General features: G+C 38.6%; 1 protein-coding gene across 2 annotated transcripts; it reads right to left on the bottom strand.

The window, feature by feature from the left end:
- Positions 1 to 703: 703 nt before the first annotated feature.
- LOC137274362 (uncharacterized) lies at positions 704 to 15,587 on the bottom strand. Of its 2 annotated transcripts, none has more exons than XM_067807517.1 (6): positions 15,549 to 15,587; positions 13,903 to 14,128; positions 12,776 to 12,892; positions 11,848 to 11,907; positions 11,252 to 11,455; positions 704 to 6,438 (listed from the first exon to the last, which is right to left on the bottom strand). In XM_067807517.1, exons 1-6 carry the CDS (start codon positions 15,570 to 15,572, stop codon positions 6,257 to 6,259), a joined length of 813 nt encoding a protein of 270 aa, XP_067663618.1. In that variant the 5' UTR covers positions 15,573 to 15,587; the 3' UTR covers positions 704 to 6,256. The 2 variants fall into 2 exon arrangements, with proteins under 2 accessions (XP_067663618.1, XP_067663617.1); XM_067807516.1 differs by having other exon boundaries at positions 6,171 to 6,438; positions 15,543 to 15,572.
- Between the last annotated feature and the right edge of the window lie 8,700 nt (positions 15,588 to 24,287).

Below are 24,287 nucleotides of genomic sequence, written 5' to 3'. Positions count from 1 at the left end.
TGACTCACTAACCTCAAGTGTGAGTGAGTTTAGTTTTATGCCACACTAAGCAATATTCCCGCTACATGGCATGGTTTGTAAATAATCGAGTCTGGACCAGACAATCCAGTGATCAACATCATGAGCATAGATCTGGGCGATTGAGAACCAATCACGTGTCAACCAAGTTAGCAGCCTGACCACTCAATTTCCTTTAGTTCACAAAATCATTTAATGGGTTTTGTCATAATTATCCAAAATATGATCTTTCACACAAGGACTGAGATCAGTCCTCTGTATCCCACACTGGTAGGTCTCCATGGTAAAACATGTTCCCATTTTTGTTTTGGTATGTTACAGACAGTATCGAAACTGATCATCTGCAGTCCAGGTACACACTCTATCCACTTCACCACCGAGGCAGTTCCAAAAGATTGGTTTGGTTTGTTGTTTAATGCAGCACTCAGCAATATTCCAGCTGTGTGGTGGTGGTGTCTAAGTAACTGAGCCTGGACCAGAGAGTCCAGTGATCAACAGCATGAGCATCAATCTACACAACTGGGATATGATGACATAAGCCAACCAAGTAAGCCTGTCTGACCAACCGATCCCGGGAAGGAAAGAGAAAATATGTCCTAGGCCAAGGTTTGACCATGGGGATAGTTTGGCCTGTTATGCTGGATCTTCAAGGGTATGTTCTCAAAGACAAAAAGGACACAGTAACAAGAGAGCTATTATTTAATCATCAAAACCTTTACTTTTTATCATACAGCTAAAAGGAGAAATAAGTATTATGCTTTAAGGAAACTTTGTATAATTAGGAACACTGGTTTGTGACATCAACAGTAAAAACATGCAATAATATTGCACTGTACAGATCCCTCTGATAATTACAGACACTCTGAGTTAACCAGGAAACAATAAGAAATTCCCATGAAAACAATGAGTGAAACAAAGCAATAAGCATAGAAAACAATGAGTGAAATAAACCAATAAAACATAAATCACAGTCCATTTGCAACAGATAATAACAAAAAACATAACAGTTGACTCCCTTTGCTGAAGAAAGACGAGTTAAAAAAATCAACAAAGTAATACCTAAAAAACAAATGTATATATTTTAGTGGCGCCATGCTGCTGTGCCTCTGGAGATTGTTGAACATCCCATTGTGCAACTAGTATAAAGAAAGAACAGAATCAAGGGTGGGTACAGATTTTTGAGAAAAGATGGGTGCACACTGTTGAGAAAAGGGGGAGCACACTTCATTTTCCCCGAGTTTCAATGGTCATTTTACAAAATTTCAGGACCATATTGAGGTGTCCCCTGCAACCCCCCTCGGGATCTACCTATGAGAACAGGCAAATGTGTCAACCTAAACACTATCTTCACAAATAATTTGTTTAGATTATATTTCCAAAAAGTGTCAACGAGCTGACTATTAGCCTGAATGACAATAAAGCATTCTTATGAATATATTTTTCATTAAATGAAATCATATAAAATACATGTAATATACTAGTAAGTGCATATCTTGCCTGGAAGATTCTTTATGTTCCAACATATTTTATACTAGGAGATGTGTTCTATGAATTTAATTTTCATGATAATATTCTGTGCAAATAAATACTGCTCACATTAAAACTATGAATAAAAAACAAATATAATGACTAGAAACACCAACAAATATAGTTCATAATAATACTAAAACATCAATGGCCTCCTGTAGTAACTGAAACCAACCATTTAATCAGTATTCTAGAGGTTGGGAAGTTGATAATGAAGCATGTATCTCTATGGACAAAAATTTCCTTTTTATTGCATAAGGCAACATTTTGGTGTAGGTTTTGGCTTGATAGCGTGTATGAATCTACATCGAAACCTCACTCTCAGCAATGAACAAGAAGTTGTTATCCATAAAGTCATATGCTTTATTACTGACTGAGTGCAATGTTTGTTTTATGAAAGATACTATATAACTGTCCTCCATTATCAGATTTGTGAATTAAATGTATAGCTATTCCTGATCCTACAAAATTAGGGGTCAAGGGACACCAAAATAATTATTTTCAAGAGCCTACAGAAAAGATCAAGAAATTGTGTTGTGTACTGAACTCTAATATTTGACAATTACTGTAATTACAAGACTTTTATAATATCTGTTGAGAATGTGATATACTGAAGGAAATAAACAAGGGAACACCACTTTATGACAGTGTTCTCTCAGTATATAATGGCTATAACTGTGCATCCTTTGGGATGCAATGCTTTCCTTTTCTACATCCATTCATACATTTGTGTATACTGGACGGATATTACTGCATCATTAATAACACATTGCATATATAATAAACTAGAAATTCTACTTTAGTTACCTATACATGTCCTAACATAATCAACCCTAAGGCAATATTTGGAAGTTTATTGTGCTGATAGAGAATAGCGTCTACAGAGCCTCTATTATTCAGAGTATTGCATAGTCATCCCTCGCAATAATGGCCATAGCGACACCACATCTTTGGTAAATGTGGGGTACTCTGTGGCTCCCATAAAAGAACCAAGTTCCCCAGCGGCCACACGTCTTCACATGACTGGAAATGGCATAGCAACAAATCTGCTGTTGTGGCTCAAACTAACGAAATTCAGTTCAGACTGCAATGAAAGTAATATTTTTTAATATAATCATATTAGGGGTTTTTAGATGCCTCAGAAACTCAGATGCTGTATCTCATTTATGTCAACTAAATACCTTGGATCAGTTCTTTAAAGGAGTCCAAGCTGTCCCTTTAGCAAGGCAAAAGCCTCTGAGTCTGGGTTTGAATCTGTTCTGCCTGATTACATTTCCTGGTTTGTCAACATGTGGTTGTGATCAACGAGGTAAATGTAAAGATCAATGAGGCAACTGAAAAATGTATAGCTAGGAGAACAATCGCTTATATCCCCTGATAAAGAAGTGGAAAAAATTATCTACCATATTACATACTGAGCATTGAAGACAATCCAATGATCAATATCATGAGCATCAGTCTACCAAAAAGGGATACAATGACATGTGTCATCAATTTTATACATTCAATGTAAGTCGTGTGATGACAAAATCAAAGTTTCCTGCTGACAGTTTCTGTTTCTCAAGTAAACAGATTGTTTGTATTATGTCACTTCATTCAAAGAAACACTTCTCACAAAAACCATGTACAATAACATTAAACAGCATCATTATTTTCAAAAAGAAAGCATCGGTTTGCCAAAACATGGCTTGACAGAAAAGACTTGAAAGAATACACAGAATACAGCAGTCTAACCGTAGATAAAAAACATAAGGTAAGTGATGCTCGGAGATTACAGTTCCTATTGATTGGAGGCCTACTGGTCAGTGCTTGATATGTAGGCAGCCTTGATGTCAGAAGTACAATTTTAGATATACTCAGGCTTCATGAGATAGGAAGAATACAAGTGTATCAAGGATGTACCTGGAACAATATTCAGTATCACAACATACAAATACAAAAACATAAATAACCATACAAAACCAATTTCCTGTAACACTAAAGAATACATACATGTGTTTAGTTTTGTCATGAATAATCATCAACTGTTTATATGAGGCAGTATTACACAAAATAATATGCTGGCTAAAAGAGGCCATCTTTATGCGATTATCACACTGTTTAATCTCATAATACTCATAAATCTCATTCTAACAAATACCCTTGACTCAAAAACAGAATCACAAAGAATCTTACAGACTGACAAAATTCCAAACATCCCTAAGCCATGTGTTTGCTAAGAAAGAACAACATTATTTTTCATTCACGTCACTGAGTGTACAGCAAGTGCAGATAACTCTAATGGCACAGCTACAAAGTTGTAATTATATTCCAATGATTTCTGTTTGGTTTGTCAGCATGTCGTAGTAATAGTATGGGTCTGATGAAAATCAAGTAAAATCAGAAAAATCATCTTTTGATGAGATAGATACATAAAAAATTAGCTTTCCAGTGAACAAATGGCTAAAATCTAAAGATAAAAAAAGTAACAAAAATATATGACGATAAATCTGCTCTAATACAATGTTGGGTTAACGAGATTCTTTCAAATATGACCAACACATGAAAAAGTAACACTGACACACAAGGAATTCATATAAATGCTTAAATCCTACTGTTTATACATTCAAACTTACTTACATGTAAGAAACTAAAAGCTATCATTTTAGCAATTTCACTGTCATCAGAAAATGCTTGTCAAGAAAAAGACACGGGACAGATGAATTTTGTATTATATGGATTTAACTAAACATAAAAGACTCAAGCTTTTTCATGATATAAATCTGTCAATTATCCTGCTTAGAAGTAACTGACATATGAGCAATGAAAGCTGCAAAGTAATCACCATATTGGTCAGGTCATATTAACGACAAGCAATATGCGACACTTCATGAGGAGAGTTCAAACAGTGCTACAAAAAGGAATGAATCACATAATTTCGTGAGCTACAGTCACAAAAGGTGGTTCTCACGGTGCGACTTGTAGTAACAACTAACAACTGGTAGCATGAAACACAGTTGCAGTGAAAGAACACCAACGTCATAATGCTTTGAAATCGTATAACAAGCATTGTCATAATCCCCCCCTCCCCGCATATTATCACATTAACCCTAATGTTTCATCGTCATTCAATGAATCAATGTTGCCGAGTCATAAGTGAGAATCTCACAAAATACAATGTTGTATGTGACGTAAACAGTACACCAATAACAAAGTTGTCACAATATTTGTTGTTACTACAAGTCGTATGCTACAAGTTGTTACAAGTCGCACCATGGAAATGCACCCTTACACCAACAATATCCTGAGAAAACAAACATACTATCTGAAAAGACAATTTTGCAGTTTATTACATACCACTGAGACTATATGCAATACAAATGTGATAAACATGTATTACTATACATCAGTACTTGGCCTCATGATATGATTCTCATCACTGGGCAAAGTATCACAATGGCTGAAATTTCTGAAAACATCTGCAGCATTAGACATGTTAGGGAAATACATCCTGCAAGATAACTATATATCCACTGTTCCTCCTACAGCTAAAACCTGATACACCTGTGTCTGAATCTCAGTAAAACTACTCTATAATTTAAAACAAATCTCATATACTCTTGTGTGATGCATCAGATATTATCATAATGCCAGCTATAATATAATTACCAAATAACATGAAAAGTTTAATTATAACTGTTGTAAATGGATATCTGTCCCACTATTTAAATGAAAGTGCCTAATGTCCACCTTACAGAAGCTCAGTGGCACTAATACCGTCATAAAACTGGAACACATATACATAAAGTGGGCTCCAGATTATTTTCCAACATGAAGAGTATGTACGCTTCATATTGTCAATATAAGAGTAGTGGAAAAAGTTACGAGGACATTTAGAGTCCTGAATGGAATTTAATGGCGTGCAGGTAATTATGTGTTTTGTTTCATATACGCACCACAACACTGCTACTCTTGTGTTGACAGGTCAATAAACAGCAAAACAATACTTTTTCAGATAAATATGCCCGGAAATGATTCTAAGACTGTACACCATTGCTGTCTTGTGTATCTTGATATATTTTCTGATTGTTTTCCTACCGTAGCATTTATATTTTTTGTCTTTTCATACGCTGATCTGGGCCTTATCTGGAGCCCTGCATCAAACAGAGAATGATTATCTACTGGTACACGGATGGAAATGGGTAAATCCTAAGCTGTGATTTAAGGCGTCTTACCCATAGTTCTATGCAGCCAGCATAGTATTTCTGTCACAGATGACTATCATGCTATGACTACACTCTATGTCGAGACCATGATTTCAAGAGCATGAGTTTCACGTTTGTTGAGTCCACATATCTGAACATATATCTGTGAAAGAATAGTTTGTTTTCATAGAGAAAACATTCTTAAACACGAAAAGCAATTTCCATTTGTGTAGTCATCCATTGTTGACATGTACAGCTCCATGTACTGACATTCAAGCCCAGCAGAGAGTGAGCAGCACATTCACTTTGATGAGTACACATAGCCACCATCCACTTCACTGTCACAGTTGAAGAAGTGTGTCTGTATTATGATGCAAAACAAATACGAAGAGCACACAGAAAGGCTGGCATTTAGGTAACCTCTCCTGGTTTCTTAATAAGCGTTTGTTTACAAACAAGAGAAAACTCTGGTCACATGATATGCAAATTAGCCTGTGGCAGTTGTGTTCTGGAGTGTGGATCTGCCCCTATGTTGACTTACCCCCAAGGGCTGAGATGCCATATATACAACATAGAAGGAGAGCCAATAGTATATACACCGATGTTGTGAGCCAGAAGGCAAAATAGAATACATAAGGAGAGCAATAGTTTGGGGACTCAGGATTCCTACTGTCGAAATGGCCTTGTGTTTGATATATCCATATGTTCCCTGAAAAAAAAAACATTCATTACTTTGTTTCATCATAAACTTGTACTCTTTCAGGAATCAGTAAATAGTACTGTTATTCAACTAGACTAGGCCTGTACAAACAACTGGTTATTCACTTAGAGATGTGTTCCTATTTCAATTTGTGCTGACATATTTTCTCATCAAAATAAACAGCAGGCTGTCAAGAGTTTTGAAATAGGGGCATCACATTATAGTTGGTGAGGTGACCATGGTCAAAATAATTAAAAAACAAAAACTGTTTTTTTAGACAGTTGGGTGAGTGAGATTAGTTTTACACCACACTCAGCAATATTCCAGCTATAAGATAGCGTTCTGTAAATAAAACAGACTGGACCAGACAATCCAGTTATCAAAAGCATGACCATCTATGTACAAAACTGGGATACGATGGCATGTGTCAACCAAGTCAGCAAGACTGACCACCTGATACCATTAGTCACCTTTTATGACAACCATGGGCTGCTGAAGATCAATTCTTCCAGGGATCTTCATGGGTATTCACATCATAGTCAAAAAGTGTACAAAACATATCATGGCTTAACATGTTAGGTATTAGTGAGTACATCCTTTACACAGGTGTCAGGCTCTGTAAGTGAAAGATTCTAGACCTAGTAAACTACTTACCTGTTATACACCATCCTACATGTCAGGGTCTTTCAGTGAATGATTCTAGACATAATAAACTACTTACCTGCTATACACCATCCTACATGTCAGAGTCTTTCAGTGAATGATTCTAGACCTAGTAAACTACTTACCTGCTATACACCATCCTACGTGTCAGAGTCTTTCAGTGAATGATTCTAGACCTAGTAAACTACTTACCTGCTATACAGCATCCTACATGTCAGAGTCTTTCAGTGAATGATTCTAGACCTAGTAAACTACTTACCTGCTATACACCATCCTACATGTCAGAGTCTTTCAGTGAATGATTCTAGACCTAGTAAACTACTTACCTGCTATACACCATCCTACATGTCAGAGTCTTTCAGTGAATGATTCTAGACCTAGTAAACTACTTACCTGCTATACACCATCCTACGTGTCAGAGTCTTTCAGTGAATGATTCTAGACCTAGTAAAATACTTAGCTACTAAACACCATCCTACGTGTCAGAGTCTTTCAGTGAATGATTCTAGACATAATAAACTACTTAGCTACTAAACACCATCCTACATGTCAGAGTCTTTCAGTGAAAGATTCTAGACCTAGTAAACTACTTACCTGCTATACACCATCCTACGTGTCAGAGTCTTTCAGTGAATGATTCTAGACCTAGTAAACTACTTACCTGCTATACACCATCCTACGTGTCAGGGTCTTTCAGTGAATGATTCTAGACCTAGTAAACTACTTACCTGCTATACACCATCCTACATGTCAGAGTCTTCATGTCAGAGTCTTTCAGTGAATGATTCTAGACATAATAAACTACTTACCTACTAAACACCATCCTACATGTCAGAGTCTTTCAGTGAAAGATTCTAGACCTAGTAAACTACTTACCTGCTATACACCATCCTACGTGTCAGAGTCTTTCAGTGAATGATTCTAGACCTAGTAAACTACTTACCTGCTATACACCATCCTACGTGTCAGGGTCTTTCAGTGAATGATTCTAGACCTAGTAAACTACTTACCTGCTATACACCATCCTACGTGTCAGAGTCTTTCAGTGAATGATTCTAGACCTAGTAAACTACTTACCTGCTATACACCATCCTACATGTCAGGGTCTTTCAGTGAATGATTCTAGACCTAGTAAACTACTTACCTGCTATACACCATCCTACATGTCAGGGTCTTTCAGTGAATGATTCTAGACCTAGTAAACTACTTACCTGCTATACACCATCCTACGTGTCAGAGTCTTTCAGTGAATGATTCTAGACATAATAAACTACTTACCTGCTATACACCATCCTACATGTCAGGGTCTTTCAGTGAATGATTCTAGACCTAGTAAACTACTTACCTGCTATACACCATCCTACGTGTCAGAGTCTTTCAGTGAATGATTCTAGACCTAGTAAACTACTTACCTGCTATACACCATCCTACATGTCAGAGTCTTTCAGTGAATGATTCTAGACCTAGTAAACTACTTACCTGCTATACACCATCCTACGTGTCAGAGTCTTTCAGTGAATGATTCTAGACCTAGTAAACTACTTACCTGCTATACACCATCCTACGTGTCAGGGTCTTTCAGTGAATGATTCTAGACCTAGTAAACTACTTACCTGCTATACACCATCCTACGTGTCAGAGTCTTTCAGTGAATGATTCTAGACATAATAAACTACTTACCTGCTATACACCATCCTACGTGTCAGAGTCTTTCAGTGAATGATTCTAGACCTAGTAAACTACTTACCTGCTATACACCATCCTACGTGTCAGGGTCTTTCAGTGAAAGATTCTAGACCTAGTAAACTACTTACCTGCTATACACCATCCTACGTGTCAGAGTCTTTCAGTGAATGATTCTAGACCTAATAAACTACTTACCTGCTAAACACCATCCTACATGTCAGGGTCTTTCAGTGAATGATTCTAGACCTAGTAAACTACTTACCTGCTATACAGCATCCTACATGTCAGAGTCTTTCAGTGAAAGATTCTAGACCTAGTAAACTACTTACCTGCTATACACCATCCTACGTGTCAGGGTCTTTCAGTGAATGATTCTAGACCTAGTAAACTACTTACCTGCTATACACCATCCTACGTGTCAGGGTCTTTCAGTGAATGATTCTAGACCTAGTAAACTACTTACCTGCTATACACCATCCTACGTGTCAGAGTCTTTCAGTGAATGATTCTAGACCTAGTAAACTACTTACCTGCTATACACCATCCTACGTGTCAGAGTCTTTCAGTGAATGATTCTAGACCTAGTAAACTACTTACCTGCTATACACCATCCTACGTGTCAGGGTCTTTCAGTGAAAGATTCTAGACCTAGTAAACTACTTACCTGCTATACACCATCCTACATGTCAGAGTCTTTCAGTGAAAGATTCTAGACCTAGTAAACTACTTACCTGCTATACACCATCCTACGTGTCAGAGTCTTTCAGTGAATGATTCTAGACCTAGTAAACTACTTACCTGCTATACACCATCCTACGTGTCAGGGTCTTTCAGTGAATGATTCTAGACCTAGTAAACTACTTACCTGCTATACACCATCCTACGTGTCAGAGTCTTTCAGTGAATGATTCTAGACATAATAAACTACTTACCTGCTATACACCATCCTACATGTCAGAGTCTTTCAGTGAAAGATTCTAGACCTAGTAAACTACTTACCTGCTATACACCATCCTACGTGTCAGAGTCTTTCAGTGAATGATTCTAGACCTAGTAAACTACTTACCTGCTATACACCATCCTACATGTCAGGGTCTTTCAGTGAATGATTCTAGACCTAGTAAACTACTTACCTGCTATACACCATCCTACGTGTCAGAGTCTTTCAGTGAATGATTCTAGACATAATAAACTACTTACCTGCTATACACCATCCTACGTGTCAGAGTCTTTCAGTGAATGATTCTAGACCTAGTAAACTACTTACCTGCTATACACCATCCTACGTGTCAGGGTCTTTCAGTGAAAGATTCTAGACCTAGTAAACTACTTACCTGCTATACACCATCCTACATGTCAGAGTCTTTCAGTGAATGATTCTAGACCTAATAAACTACTTACCTGCTAAACACCATCCTACATGTCAGGGTCTTTCAGTGAATGATTCTAGACCTAGTAAACTACTTACCTGCTATACAGCATCCTACATGTCAGAGTCTTTCAGTGAAAGATTCTAGACCTAGTAAACTACTTACCTGCTATACACCATCCTACGTGTCAGAGTCTTTCAGTGAATGATTCTAGACCTAGTAAACTACTTACCTGCTATGCACCATCCTACGTGTCAGGGTCTTTCAGTGAAAGATTCTAGACCTAGTAAACTACTTACCTGCTATACACCATCCTACATGTCAGGGTCTTTCAGTGAATGATTCTAGACCTAGTAAACTACTTACCTGCTATACACCATCCTACGTGTCAGAGTCTTTCAGTGAATGATTCTAGACATAATAAACTACTTACCTGCTATACACCATCCTACATGTCAGGGTCTTTCAGTGAATGATTCTAGACCTAGTAAACTACTTACCTGCTATACACCATCCTACATGTCAGGGTCTTTCAGTGAATGATTCTAGACCTAGTAAACTACTTACCTGCTATACAGCATCCTACATGTCAGAGTCTTTCAGTGAAAGATTCTAGACCTAGTAAACTACTTACCTGCTATACACCATCCTACGTGTCAGAGTCTTTCAGTGAATGATTCTAGACCTAGTAAACTACTTACCTGCTATACACCATCCTACGTGTCAGAGTCTTTCAGTGAATGATTCTAGACATAATAAACTACTTACCTCCTATACACCATCCTACATGTCAGAGTCTTTCAGTGAATGATTCTAGACCTAGTAAACTACTTACCTGCTATACACCATCCTACGTGTCAGGGTCTTTCAGTGAAAGATTCTAGACCTAGTAAACTACTTACCTGCTATACACCATCCTACATGTCAGAGTCTTTCAGTGAAAGATTCTAGACCTAGTAAACTACTTACCTGCTATACACCATCCTACGTGTCAGGGTCTTTCAGTGAAAGATTCTAGACCTAGTAAACTACTTATCTGCTATACACCATCCTACATGTCAGAGTCTTTCAGTGAATGATTCTAGAAATAATAAACTACTTACCTGCTACAAACCATCCTACAATAAAGAAGTCGAGAATGCCCTCCAGTGCATTTTTGCCCCTCCCCTGCTCGACCATGCAACAGTCCTTGCATGTGTACATCTCCAGGAAGGCTTTGATGAACTTTGCAGATAAGGCGATGCCTCCCACTAGGAGATATAGGGGAATGTACTGCTCTGCTGGGCAGTCGAACAGATGCATGCAGCCTGAAACCGCACCAGGAACACAATGGGGTTAAAGGCTGTTTGAACTATTTTTTCACTTTTATGTTTATGCTATGTTTATTAGTTTCAGAGTGATGAAGCTTGTACATATCTGCCACTGTGGTGAATCAAATAGCATGGCGATGGTCTGAAATTTCAACATAAATATTTGAGTGGAACAAGTTAGAGCTGTAGTTTTCTGATTCTCAGGTCAAGGGAAAAAACTCTAAATATCCAACTTGGCCACTCATGCTCTCCCTAAACACAGGTCAATCATCAGTTGAGTTGGTGGTCTCCCCTCTTTTACCGTTTTTCCAGTTATTTCATGGTGAAACCCACAGCAGGCACTATACACAGTTCATGCAACCACTGACTCCAATTTGGTGCCAACTTACCCATCACGATCATTGTCACTGGAACTGCCATGATGATTCCTAGGAACAGGGTACATCCCACTAGAACAAGAATGATGCTACTCTGAGACACACAAGAGGCAGTCTGATTATCTTAGAAAACTTGCCATGTACAATATTTTCTAACAACTGCATTTCTGAAGGTTGTCTATAAAACACTGACGGAAAACCAGCTATTAGTCCGTTAGTAGGGAATTCATTGAAGCTTGTATCTTCCTTTGTTTTGTGAGTGAGTGAATGAGATGAGTTTTATGCAGCACTCTGCAATATTCCACCTATATGTCCGCCATTTGTAAAAATAATCAAGTCTGGAAAAGACAATCCAGTGATCAACAACATGAACATCGATCTGTGCAATTGGGAACCAATGAGCAAGCCTGACCCTCCGATCCTGTTAGTTGCCTCTTACAACAGGCACAGTCGCCTTTAATGGCAAGCATGGGTTACTAAAGGCTTATCCTACCCCGAACCTTCAAGGGTCTCATGTGTTTTGTGAAAGAATAATACATGAGATAGTTTCTCACACAGGGACTTGAACCCAGACATTGTGTGAAAAGTAAATGCTTTAACAACTTGGCTAACTCCCATGAAACTTGAAAAAATGTAAGCAGACCGTGTCAAACAGATAACTGATCCATAACATTTGTGCATGTCAGAAAAGTAAGGTATTTAGTTGCAATGTCTCTCGTCCCCGTGAATAGCTGCAAAATTACTTATGTGACATTTTGCTATATTTGCTCAATCACTCACCCATTTGTTTGAGGCAACAGTTTCAACAGTATATGTATACCTAAATGATCCAAACTTTATACCAAAATGAAATAAGCAAATAGAGATCTTCAATTTGAAATGAACTCCTTAAAAGTAAAGTTTCTCTGGTTATCAAGAGGAGTAGAGATTTCATTCTTACATGTTTCTCTCAGAAGTTCATAGAATTTTTTCAGAAAGTCGATTCGACTGCTGCTGTTGTTATGGGCTGCAATAACTCGACCGAACAGTGAGTCATATGATGGAGGAGAATCGGGAACTGAAAAATGGATGAGGTACAGAACAAACTATTTCATAATTGCTTCTTACCCACATATTCATGCTTTTCATACAGCAAAATACCCACCTGTATTTTATATTTTACCCATTAACTGAATGAAAAAACGTACAGTTTTACAATGCATACATATATATATGACTATATTGTCTACCGGTATACAGTTTCACAACACATACATATATATGGCTATATTATGTATGTGCAGATCTGTTTGAACTCAAAATACCTAACTGTATTTTATATTTTACTCATTAAATGAAAGGAAATACTTTTCCATCTTTACATATATGACTATATTATGTATGTGCATAACTAAAAATACCTGCTGGCATTTTATATTTACCAACTGATTGAAATGAAAATACATGTATGTACATCTTCACATTATGACCATTATATATATGTAATAGAGTAGGGAAGAAATGAAAAAAAAACACACCCAAAAACATAAGCTTTACAGCAAATACCATGAGGCCCAATGTTATGATCTGTCTTTTCTGTACAGAGTTATGTCCCTTAAATGCATGAGTATCCACTGTTTATAGGTTCAAATCCCAGATATACCTTGCCCCTGATTTTATATTTGGTTTGTCATCACCATTTGCATTTACAAATGATAGTGAAGATTTGATTGCAGGTCTTAGTTTTTTCTCTCTTTTTTTTTTATTAGTATACAAAAATTTGCTGCATCTTGATATGAATCATATACAACGTAGTTCACTTGTCCATGTTTACAAATGTCTCCAAACAAAATACAATTCAGATCAGTCCTGCTTTCCTCCGCCTTAGTCTATAGCTAATAATACAGTACTCAAATCACTTAACAGCAGACAAACATACCATATCACTAAAGTCTTTGACTTTCCTTTCAAAACCGCACTTGATGCATTACTTATTATTAAACATTCAAAATGATCTCAGTTAGGAATAGAACCATTTTCATATACTCCCATATTTTGCTTGATGTTGGTATCAATGGTTGCAAATACCTCTAATTGGTGGCTCATAGGGTGGAGGTAGACAAACAACAGCAACATCTGAATCAGTGTTTCTCTCTGAAGTTTGGTGAACAAGACGGTCTACCAGCGCCTGTTGTTCTGTCACATCATAGGCTCGGGGAGAAAGATGAGAGGGCAGGCTCGGCGGACTGACTGTCAACGGCTCATACATTGCTGCATCCTCATTCTCACCAAAAAGAGCATCATACTTTGGCGGCTTTGCATGCAAAACGAAGGAGACATGGGTGAGACACAAGATCTATCAGCTGATGTGATTGTTAGGCTTTGATTTGACTGCAGGGTCAGTATCGCCAGGGAAAGGATGTTATGTAACCACTGGATGTGTAATAATGTGCTACATTTGTCGTATGATACGTCTCTTGATAACATGGGTGCAATATTTGCATAGTGCTTCCATTTCATAACTTCATAATTTTTTGTAGGTAAATCATAATTCAGATTGATTTGTTTTTGAATATTAGAAAGCACCAATGACACACTGCAGATATAAACTTGTGATGTAAAGATTATGCTGCTTCCAAGAAATACTAGAGAATGTGCACAAACTGGTTGTTGAATAATTTTGTTTCACATGGTCTTCCTCCATGTAACTTGCAATTTATTGTATGTAATGTGATTAAGGAATTATAAATCAATGTAATGTATTATGTAGGGGTGGAATGGGTAACATGGATATGTGGGATGAGTGGGTAATGAGTTAGATGCAGGCACCCGTCTCAATACCCAGACCTGTTATCACGGATTAAACAATATAATTGATAATGTTATTTTGTTCATGAGCAAAAGGACATATCATCTTTAAAGATTTTGACATAATTACAGTCACTTCTTTGGAATATAATACATGGTTAAGATATTGAAAAACTTGAAATTTTAGCCCCTGTACTGAAGAATAAATAGCCATCTGTTACACATTTGTTGTCAAGAACTATCGTAACAGGTATCTGGGTAGGGTAATATGGCATGCGATACCCATGTGCGCTTGTAGTACTGATTATGCAGACTCATCTATCTATCTATCTATCTATCTATCTATCTATCTATCTATCTATCTATCTATCTATCTATCTATCTATCTATCTATCTAATCATGGGTATTTCATGATCCCTTATCGATCACTAATAATGAAGACTTTACATTTGAAGTTACATAACTTACAAACAACCGCATCTGATTTTGTTCATGAATCATTTAGGCCAAACGGAGTACTGTATCTACATATATTCTATCTCATAGTATCTGTAAGAAAACTCACTGTAAACATCTGCTTGCAAGTTGCATATATGATATATTGATGTGGAAGATCAGCTTAGGAAGTATATCATTTTAGTCAATGTCACAACCCAACGTAATAAATGTCGATATAAGATTCTATTGATTTTGACAGTACAAGACGATGAGTAATGGTATGAGTTGAATAGCGGTTCACTGGGCGACGCGGATCTAGTAATGGACCCACACCAGTATTAACCAACAAACGTCGATTACATGAAACACAGGCGGACTACCGCCCAAAATACTGATCTGATTGTATCTGAATACCTTTACAAATAAAGAGAATGTAGAAACACTGGAAGCAAATGGAAACAGAACCAAAGACCTATCCTACACTGACCTGTTCGTCGGCAGCCGCCGCCATTTTTCCTGGTGCCGGAAATTACGTTTTGGAAATCTGTTTCTAAATATAGATCAGGGGATTTCCCTAATCTCAACCACCTTGAGTAATTTAATATGAAACCATAGAAATAGAGTAAGGCGGACTGACTTTCTCTATTTCTATTATTGAAACGTGGTAAGAAAAGGACGGGAAGAAATGTTTGAACGGATTGAAGTAAAATAGTTTAGATAATAGCTAATTTGTCTGTTTCTTACTTACAGCAAACAACTGGTCTATTTCCAATTGTTAGCCTACCTTGAAACTGAATCAGAACTGCTTGGAGAAGCGAACATGGTGCCACGAAGGATGTATTTCTCTCACGTGCAAGAGGGAGGTGATATAATTCTTGTCCACAACGTAAATCGTCTCGAAACCTGTCTTCGGCGTGACGAGCGAACGTTTAAATCGCTTGGCTACCTCGCCGGCCCAGTCGCGGGATTAAGACTGGTTATAGCAAGGAACGGGTAAGGTGAAATGGTGAACTCAGTTGTTAGGCAGATGGTACTAAAAATTACATTACTTCGATGGTAAATATAGTAAGAGTTTACTGTACAGAGGTCATCTGTCAATGATCATGTGCTTGACCTGCATTTGTACGCTCGTATCTTCGTGTCGCCATATATAAGCCTTTCATTTTTTTAGATATGAAACGCTATCAGAAGTCTTTTAGTAATGCCCTGGCGATTTGAGGCATTTGTAAATGCCCTGACAGTACATCGGTCAGTGTAAATGTCTTGGCCTAGGAAACGGTAATACAATGTGTATCCTCATGTTGAAATTAAGATTTTTTTAAAACGCATTGTGATTCGTCAGCGCCTTTCAAGACATGGAAATATCCGAGTTAGATTTCAGTACGTACCTATGCTTGTCGTAAGAGGCGACTAACGGGATCGGGTGGCTGACTTGGCTCGCTGACTTGGTTCCCACGTGTCATTGTATTGCGTAGGTCTAACCTCATGCTTCTGATCACTGGATTGTCTGGTCCAGGCTCGATTATTTTCAGACCGCCGCCATAAAACTGGAATGTTGCTGAATGAACATTATCAAAGATTATCTAAACAAACTCAAGTCGGTGAGTGAGATTAGTTTTACGCCGCACTCAGCAATAATCAGGCTATATGGCGGCGGTCTGTAAATAATTGAGTCTGGACCAGACAATCCAGATATATATGATGTTTCTGCTTTCCCTGTTTAGTGCATTTACCAGAGTAACCGCCCTTTATCAAAGGGAAGCTACTCTGGCCCTTATCTAAGTGAAGTCTGCCAGTATGGCAAGCCCTTTTCACATTTATTAAGGTATTAAAGATATCTTGAATTGTTTTAAGGATATCTTAAACTGAAATGAAGATATCTTGAATTGAATTGAAGATATCTCGAATTGAGATAATTATTGATGTCTCCAGTAAAATTAAAGATATCTCGAATTGAATTAAGGATATGTTGAATGATATTAATGATATCTTAAAAAGAATTAATGATATTTGGCATTGAATTAGAGATATCTTGAAATTAATTAAAGATATCTCAAATAGAGAAAATATATTAAGGGATCGCTGATATCTGAAATTGTTTTAAAGATATCTCGAATCGAATTGAAGATATCTGAAATTGCATTAGAGATATCTTGAAATGAATTAAAGATATCTTGAATAGAAACAATATCTTCAAATACTTCTGGTTACATATCCGTAAATACTCGGCAAATGGCGGGTGGCCATGCATGTGCGCCCCGCACATGCGGAGAACCGAGAAGCGGTCCTGTACTGTCAAGACATGATCCTGCATCGCGGCCGAGAACACCGTTTTTATACATCCTACCCAGATTCGTCGCTATATGGTCGAAATAATGCTAGTGACACGTAAAAAGTCCCCACAACCCTCTTCAGATTCTCGTGGCCGACTATCCCTCGTATTGTCGCGTGACGTTCTAGAAATATTTCCCGTGTTTTTTTTACTAAAACGTTGACATCGATGTACTCCTAGATATCCTATATTATGACCATAAATTTCGATAATAATAGGCCGGTAAACCGTTCAGTTCTTGTATCAACGGTAGCGAGCTGGCTTGTTGACATGTTGTTCGCATGCGCCAAGTTTCTATAGTCCATTTTTGTATGTGTTCAGCATTGGCGGCACGCAATGCTAGCAAATATCCCCCAAAGTTAGAGTTCAAAATCCAAGCAAACTTAAATTCACGATGAGCAATTCAATAGTAAGTGTTATTACAGTCATAAAGTACATTTCTCTGGACAGACTCACCGGGTGTTTACATTACAGTATCACTGACCCGTGTGCCAAATCACAGGGCAATGTTCTAAAGAGTTGTGGTTGTGAGACAACATTTGTACTTCATTTAAATCAAAGCTGTTTAGACAATTAGAACTGAGGAATCCATTAGCTTCATCTCTAATATCAATATGTATATACCTTGAACGGGAATCAGGTTAGATGTATACTAATCAACATACATATACAACGAATGTGCGTCAGAAAAAGACAATCGGTATCGCAAATATAATAAATTACATATACAGTGTTCCCAGAAATTATTGAGAAAATCTTTGTTTTTTTTCTAATGATGCCAAGATTGGAAAAAGGGCTTTCACTATGCATTAAGCATACTAAATAAGGGAGACAACTCTTGCAGGCTTAGAAGGCAGCTCATTACATCAAGAGTTATCTCCCTTGTCTGAGCAGACGGCTTCCTGTGTTGACATGGCAGAATTTACAGGAAGAGAGAAAAGAAAGCTCATTCTAGATGATTTTGAAAGGAGTGAGGCTGATGCTAAAGTGTTAGCTTGTAGACATGGTATTCCTCTGTCTACAGTATACAGAACTTTGAAGAATATCCAAACAGGAACCGGGATAGAGCACAAAGCAGGGGCAGGTCGGCCTAGGAAATTCAGTGTTGTGGATCGCCGAAGACTTGGGCAGATTGTGAGTAGGGGCAAATTGAAAAGTGTTGAGAACATCAGAAATGAAATGATTAGCAGAGGAAGTCCTCAGGTATGCAATGAAACAGTTAGGCAGGAATTACAGAGACTTAATTGGGTGAAAAAACGCGGAATTCCCTCGCCGTTGATGAAAGATGCACAAAAGGAAAAACGCCTAAACTGGTGTCGGGCTCATGAAAATCAAGATTGGGATAATGTTTTCTTTTCGGATGAAAGTTCTGTTTGACTTTTCCCTAACTGTGTGAAAATTTGGACCAAAGATACTGTCAAACCTATCTACCAGCGACCAAAACATAGCCCGTAGTTTCACATGTGTGGTGACATATCGGCTCGCGGAGTGACGCCATTGTGTGTTTTTACAGGAAACTTGACAAAAGAAAGATACGCTGACATTCTAAATGGTCACCTTCTTCCGACAGCACAAACATTGTATGAAGATGATTGGATTTTCCAGCGTGATAATGACCCAAAACACACTGCGCGCTACACAAAACAGTGGTTGTCGGGCGAAAATGTTCAAGTTTTAGACTGACCCAGTTACAGCCCAGACCTAAACCCAATTGAGAATGTGTGGGGAGTCATGAAGGACAGAATAAACCAAAAGGGACTGAGAAATATTGAAGATATGAAGGCCGAGGTGGTCCAATATTGGGATACCCTGTCACACGATTACCTACAAACTTTGATGCGTAGTGTGCCTAGGCGTATTCAGGCATGCATTGCTGAGCGAGGAGGTCTAACAAAGTACTAAAACAAGACTGAGACTGTAAAAGGATGATGTTTTAACATGTTTATGTAAGTAAAACGCCAGAAGTTAATAAACGTAATGAGATACATGACGCAACATGATTCTCAATAATTTCTGGGAATACTATATACTCTATAGTGTGTGTGTGTGTGTGTGTGTGTGTGTGTGCGTGCGTGCGCGCGCGCGCGTGTGTGTGCGTGTGTGTGCTGGGGTGGGTGGGTGGAGTGTTACAACTGTATTTATTGGCATCGTTACAAATGAAACCTGAAATCCGCCATTAAAACTACTCATTTCGACATTTAAATTAAATGTCTTAAATCATCGACCTTTTTGACAAATTTTGTCTCGCGATTCAACCAATCAGAGGGGAATGATTTATGCCAATGTGTGGCACTGTAGAATTCATGTACATTTCCGAGGATAATTTGTCTTGTATACTGGTTTGTCTAAACCCAATTTCTAAAAATGAATTTAACCCGTGACGCCACGATTTAAAAAAAATGTAGCAGCGCCCAGTGGCTAACATCCGCCAGTCTGAGAATAAATGCCATTAAGGTGTATTTCCACCGAGTAACAAAATATAAAGTACTTTCTATTGGTAGTAAAATACGTATTAAATTGGTGTCCTATAGGAGTTTGCTGGATATTGATTAAAAGACAACAATTTCACTCTTGAAAGCGAGGTGAGTTTCAAACTCCTTTTGGTCATTAAGCATTTACTACAACTAGTAAGTACTTTTGGTTTTTTTGTTTTGGTTTTTATTTCATCGTGATCTAAACAAATCAAAGTATTTTTTTTATCTTTAAGCAAGGGAGGGTCCAGCCATCGGATTTAAAATATTCCACGGGCTTCTTCAACGCCCGCTTCACAAACACCCCATTAAACAGGAACTGCGGGTCCGATGGATATTTGTGCATGGTGACACCGTCACCCGACCCCTGGTTTGAGGGCAAAGTAATGATTACAGGTTTTTGTTGACGTCGAGAAATCAGCAAATAAAAACTACGGACTTGTTACACATTTTATATACATGTGTAAAGCTTACCGAAAACCCTTCCTTACACATCACAGCGGTTCGCTGCAGTGCTCTGGCGACTGATGTACGTAACCTGTTTGTGGTTTCGTTAGCGGGCGAGAGGGAAGCAGACGACTTTTTGGCTACTTTTAATCGCTCGGTATTAACTAACCACAAGTTTTTTAAAGAATGAATTTGGCGCAAAACTAACCAGAAGTCTTTCATATGTTAATGGTTAAAAGTGTATGAAAACCCCAAAAGTTTATTCGTTCTTTTAAAGTGACAAAAACGGCGAAAATGAAAGCTCGAATGAACATTGCGCACCGCCACTGTAGAACACTATCAGAAACAAAGTTTACTATAAAAATCTGGTGCATTGCCACAGGTGTTAGTTCGCTGGCGTTGATACAGGAATTGCCTAAAAAAACTACGAGGGGTATTACACCACTAGGACAAGTTATGTCAGTTGTTTTTGCAAGTGGTTATTTAGCATAACTTTCAACATACCCCTCTGATCAGGGACGCATCCTAATATCTCCCTAGGGAGTTATTTGAGATCACGTTTGTACGCAATTCAACCCCTTGAATGTGGTTTTCAAATTTCATAACCATTAATGTTCTGTGTTCTAAACTTTCGTACCACAGTCAAAGGGTTAATAAGAATGTGTTTTACCGCGGGCAGATACATCAAAATACCTCGGCTTCGCCTCGGTATTTTGACATCATGTATCTTCCCTTAGGATATTAATACATCGGTAATTTTCAAATATCGTTTCTCGTCTTCGCCTCGAGCGATATTTGAAAATTACCTCTGTTAGTATCTTTTTGAAATAAATATGAACACAAACATTTCAAACATTTTAATTGAAATGAACCACAGTTTTCAAAGTACATGTGTCTCGACATTTGGACATTGTCATCAGACTCAGTCGCGATCCTTTTGGACTCTGCTGGCTCTTTTGTCTCCGTTCCGTAGCACTGACCGCCTTCTGTTCCTCGTCATTCGTCCTGTAATATGTGCGCACACCTGGAGCGAAGAAAAAGATCCGAATTTTAATTGTATATTTATAGTTACGTATTGTACATGCACAAGTTGCCGTCATCAAAATGAAACCAAGATGTATCTGCACAGAGTTTTGGTTTGGCGCCGTTTGGGCAGTAGTTCAGCATTAACGACGACGTTCTTAAAACAGAAATATGTTTATAAAACAAGGCCAACGTCGCAATGTCTTTCTCACAAATAAAGTGAATTTTTGTTGATGTCATTTACGCAGTATTTCAGCCATTAACGACAAAATAAAAATGATAGCCAATGCTTAAGTTTTTTGCTGAAATATTTTCAGACTGATTATTTTCAGAAAGGATGTATGAAATTAATTTGCTTTATTTTTTCATGAGCATGAATCATTTTTAATTACGGAATGTAATTATATCAATATCACGCGTAGTTGATTAAATAATGGGTTCCCTCCCATTACGACTACTCTCCAACTGGACTACTCATTAAATACACAAACTTAATGGACGACTGATTTCTAATTACTACCTGTCACCCCTATCATGCGACTCTTGGATCAGTTCATTTTCAACAAAAATATAAACACACGTGTAATCTCATGTTTATTTTACATACAACACATTACACATTTATCACACATTTATCACATAGCGCATTTAATTTGTCGCATAGCCAAAATAGTCATCACTGAATGTTGCTAGGTACAGGTATATCATGTGCACAGTGTTCAGTCTAATTTCAGCAATCTTCCTGCAGCGTCCACGAACTCCAAGGGTGTCTTCTGGTTGTTCTGCAGCTGGGTCTTCAGGTTCTGCAGACGAGTGTCCAGTGGAACATACTTCCTCTTCCTGGGTGGAGGGTTGGCACCATGCATCATCTGAGCAAGCAGTCTTCTGTTTGAGGATTCCAAGGACTTGATGGTGGAGATGAAACTGAAGATGTTGGGATGACAGCGCTGCACAGTTTGGTTCAGGTGATGGTGCCAACCCTCTAGGTGGTTGTTTGTTCTCGGCCCTTCAGTGTTGTTGTGGTTCCAGACAGCAATGGGGAATCTAGCACCGAAGTCCACCCAGTTGTTCACGATGTAGTCTTTAAACTGCTCGCACTTGGCATGACCAGTAGGGCCGTCATTCATGCAGTCCACCCACACATCTTGGACATTCCCTGCAGGCAACAGTGCCAGTGCAGCAGCACGGCGAACCAAACGTCCAACTTCAGGGTTGTCCTTATAGGCACGTACAAGTTCCAAGTCCTGCACCTTTCTCCAGACACACTGGGAGTAGTGGAAATAACAACCTCGGACTGCGGTGGTAGGAAACTCTGCGTGAATAGCCTGGTGCACAGGATACTCGAAGTCTACCTGGATGACGTCTGGGCTGAGGGTCTTCCTACTCTGTCCTGGGTAACTTCTTTCAGTTGCTGGAACAAGCGAGTGTAAGTCTCTCGGCGACGGTCTGGTAAGAGGCAAAACATGAGGGGAAACATCTTGCCGCCGGCCATGGAGTGGATGACATACAGCTGGTGCCACAGTCCTGGACAAGAATAGAAAGTGCCATCCATATACAGAATGTTCGCTTGTTGGGCCATCTCAAGTGTTTCATCCGTCGCAAATACAAGAATCTTGTCTTCTCTGCCACTGTTAACTGCCAGGAATCGGCGACCGTCTTTGGTGTTAGCCCAGGAACCCTCTATGTTGACCGATGCTAGGTCCTTTGGAAGTGCAGGCGTTGTCTTGCGTCGGTGACGATACAGTCCAGACTTCACAGAGCACAGGGGCGGGACAGTGGCGGTAGCTTCTACAGGGATGTTGTTGATTTCGTCGTTGTAGATTTGTTGAATTGCAGTCGTTACTTCACGGGAGCGCTTGCGGAGGTTGCTGATCAACTTCATTGATGTCTCATCTTCTGGTGGGTGGTTGTGTGCTCCTGTAACAGTACGAATGAATTCGCCAACTGTAGAGATGTTTCCTTTGCATCCAGTCTGAGCACATCTCCAGTAGACTGCAGTATCTCCAGTGCGGTTCAGCTTGTATCTATAGCTCTGATGAATAACCTGCCGGGCTCCTCTCTGTGATATCACAAACTCTGCTCTCTGAACATTCGCCATAGTTATAACAAGAAATTTCCATTCCAATCTTATATAGTTAAGTTTTGAAAAACTGAGACGTTGAGACATTTAACTCTCTACTACCTCTTGCTACTACTCCTTTGTTTTGCATTGAAGCTTGTTTGTTTGTTTATACAAGAATACTTTGATCAGTTCTTTTAAGGATCATCACAAACACAACTTTAAAGATGCAATCAGATAAAACTAATGTTTGTATAAACAAATAGCTGATCAAACAAGTGAGGATTATCAATCCGTCCTGTTTCCTGGTTATTTAATTATTTTTTTTTAAATGTTATGTTCTTTACTTAACTAAGTCAGTGGAATGAGTCCATTATTATAAAGGGTGCCTAATTGAAATGAGTATTTCAACAGTAGTCGAGTTGGGAAGTAGTCCAGTTGGAGAGTAGTCGTATTGGGAGGACACCAAATAATGTTGAGCGGTACTCACCTTGTCGGTATCTCGACGGTTGTTGTTGGCCGTTGCCCAAGCAGTGAACACGTTGTCAGCCCACTTGTCTCTTTTACGGGTGTTTTCTGGTATTGCATACGCTGCTCTGTCGTTGATTTCAGTAACCGACGCAGTGTGAAAACGGGGATTATCATCGTCCTCATCAGAGACTACATTTTTCAGTTGTTGCTCGGCTTCAGTTTCTTGAGAAGCTTTCGCAATCTTCTCGTCTGAATCGGAATCCATATTTGCCACTCTGAACTCGCAATGTGATCGGCATATAGATGTCGTGAGACAATAATTTTGCACGAGCATTCTATGCCTAGCACGAGCATTACATGCACTCTCGCCAGCTTGTCATGTGATCGCCGGTTAGTGCGTTCGGGCGCATTGTATGAAATGAT

This window comes from Haliotis asinina, chromosome 2, assembly GCF_037392515.1.
Source record: "Haliotis asinina isolate JCU_RB_2024 chromosome 2, JCU_Hal_asi_v2, whole genome shotgun sequence".
In the NCBI taxonomy this organism is placed as follows: Eukaryota; Metazoa; Mollusca; class Gastropoda; order Lepetellida; family Haliotidae; genus Haliotis; species Haliotis asinina.
This window is presented reverse-complemented; position numbering and strand designations above follow the sequence as displayed.

Excerpts from the sequence above, each read along its gene's own strand:
- LOC137274362 (XM_067807516.1), bottom strand. The coding sequence starts at position 15,572 with ATGGCGGCGGCTGCCGACGAACAGGTCAGT. Across the intron at positions 11,908-12,775 it reads TGAACTTCTGAGAGAAACAT|TGGGATGTACCCTGTTCCTA; the intron begins GTAAGAATGAAA and ends TTCTTGTTCTAG. Across the intron at positions 11,456-11,847 it reads AGTGACAATGATCGTGATGG|GCTGCATGCATCTGTTCGAC; the intron begins GTAAGTTGGCAC and ends GTGCGGTTTCAG.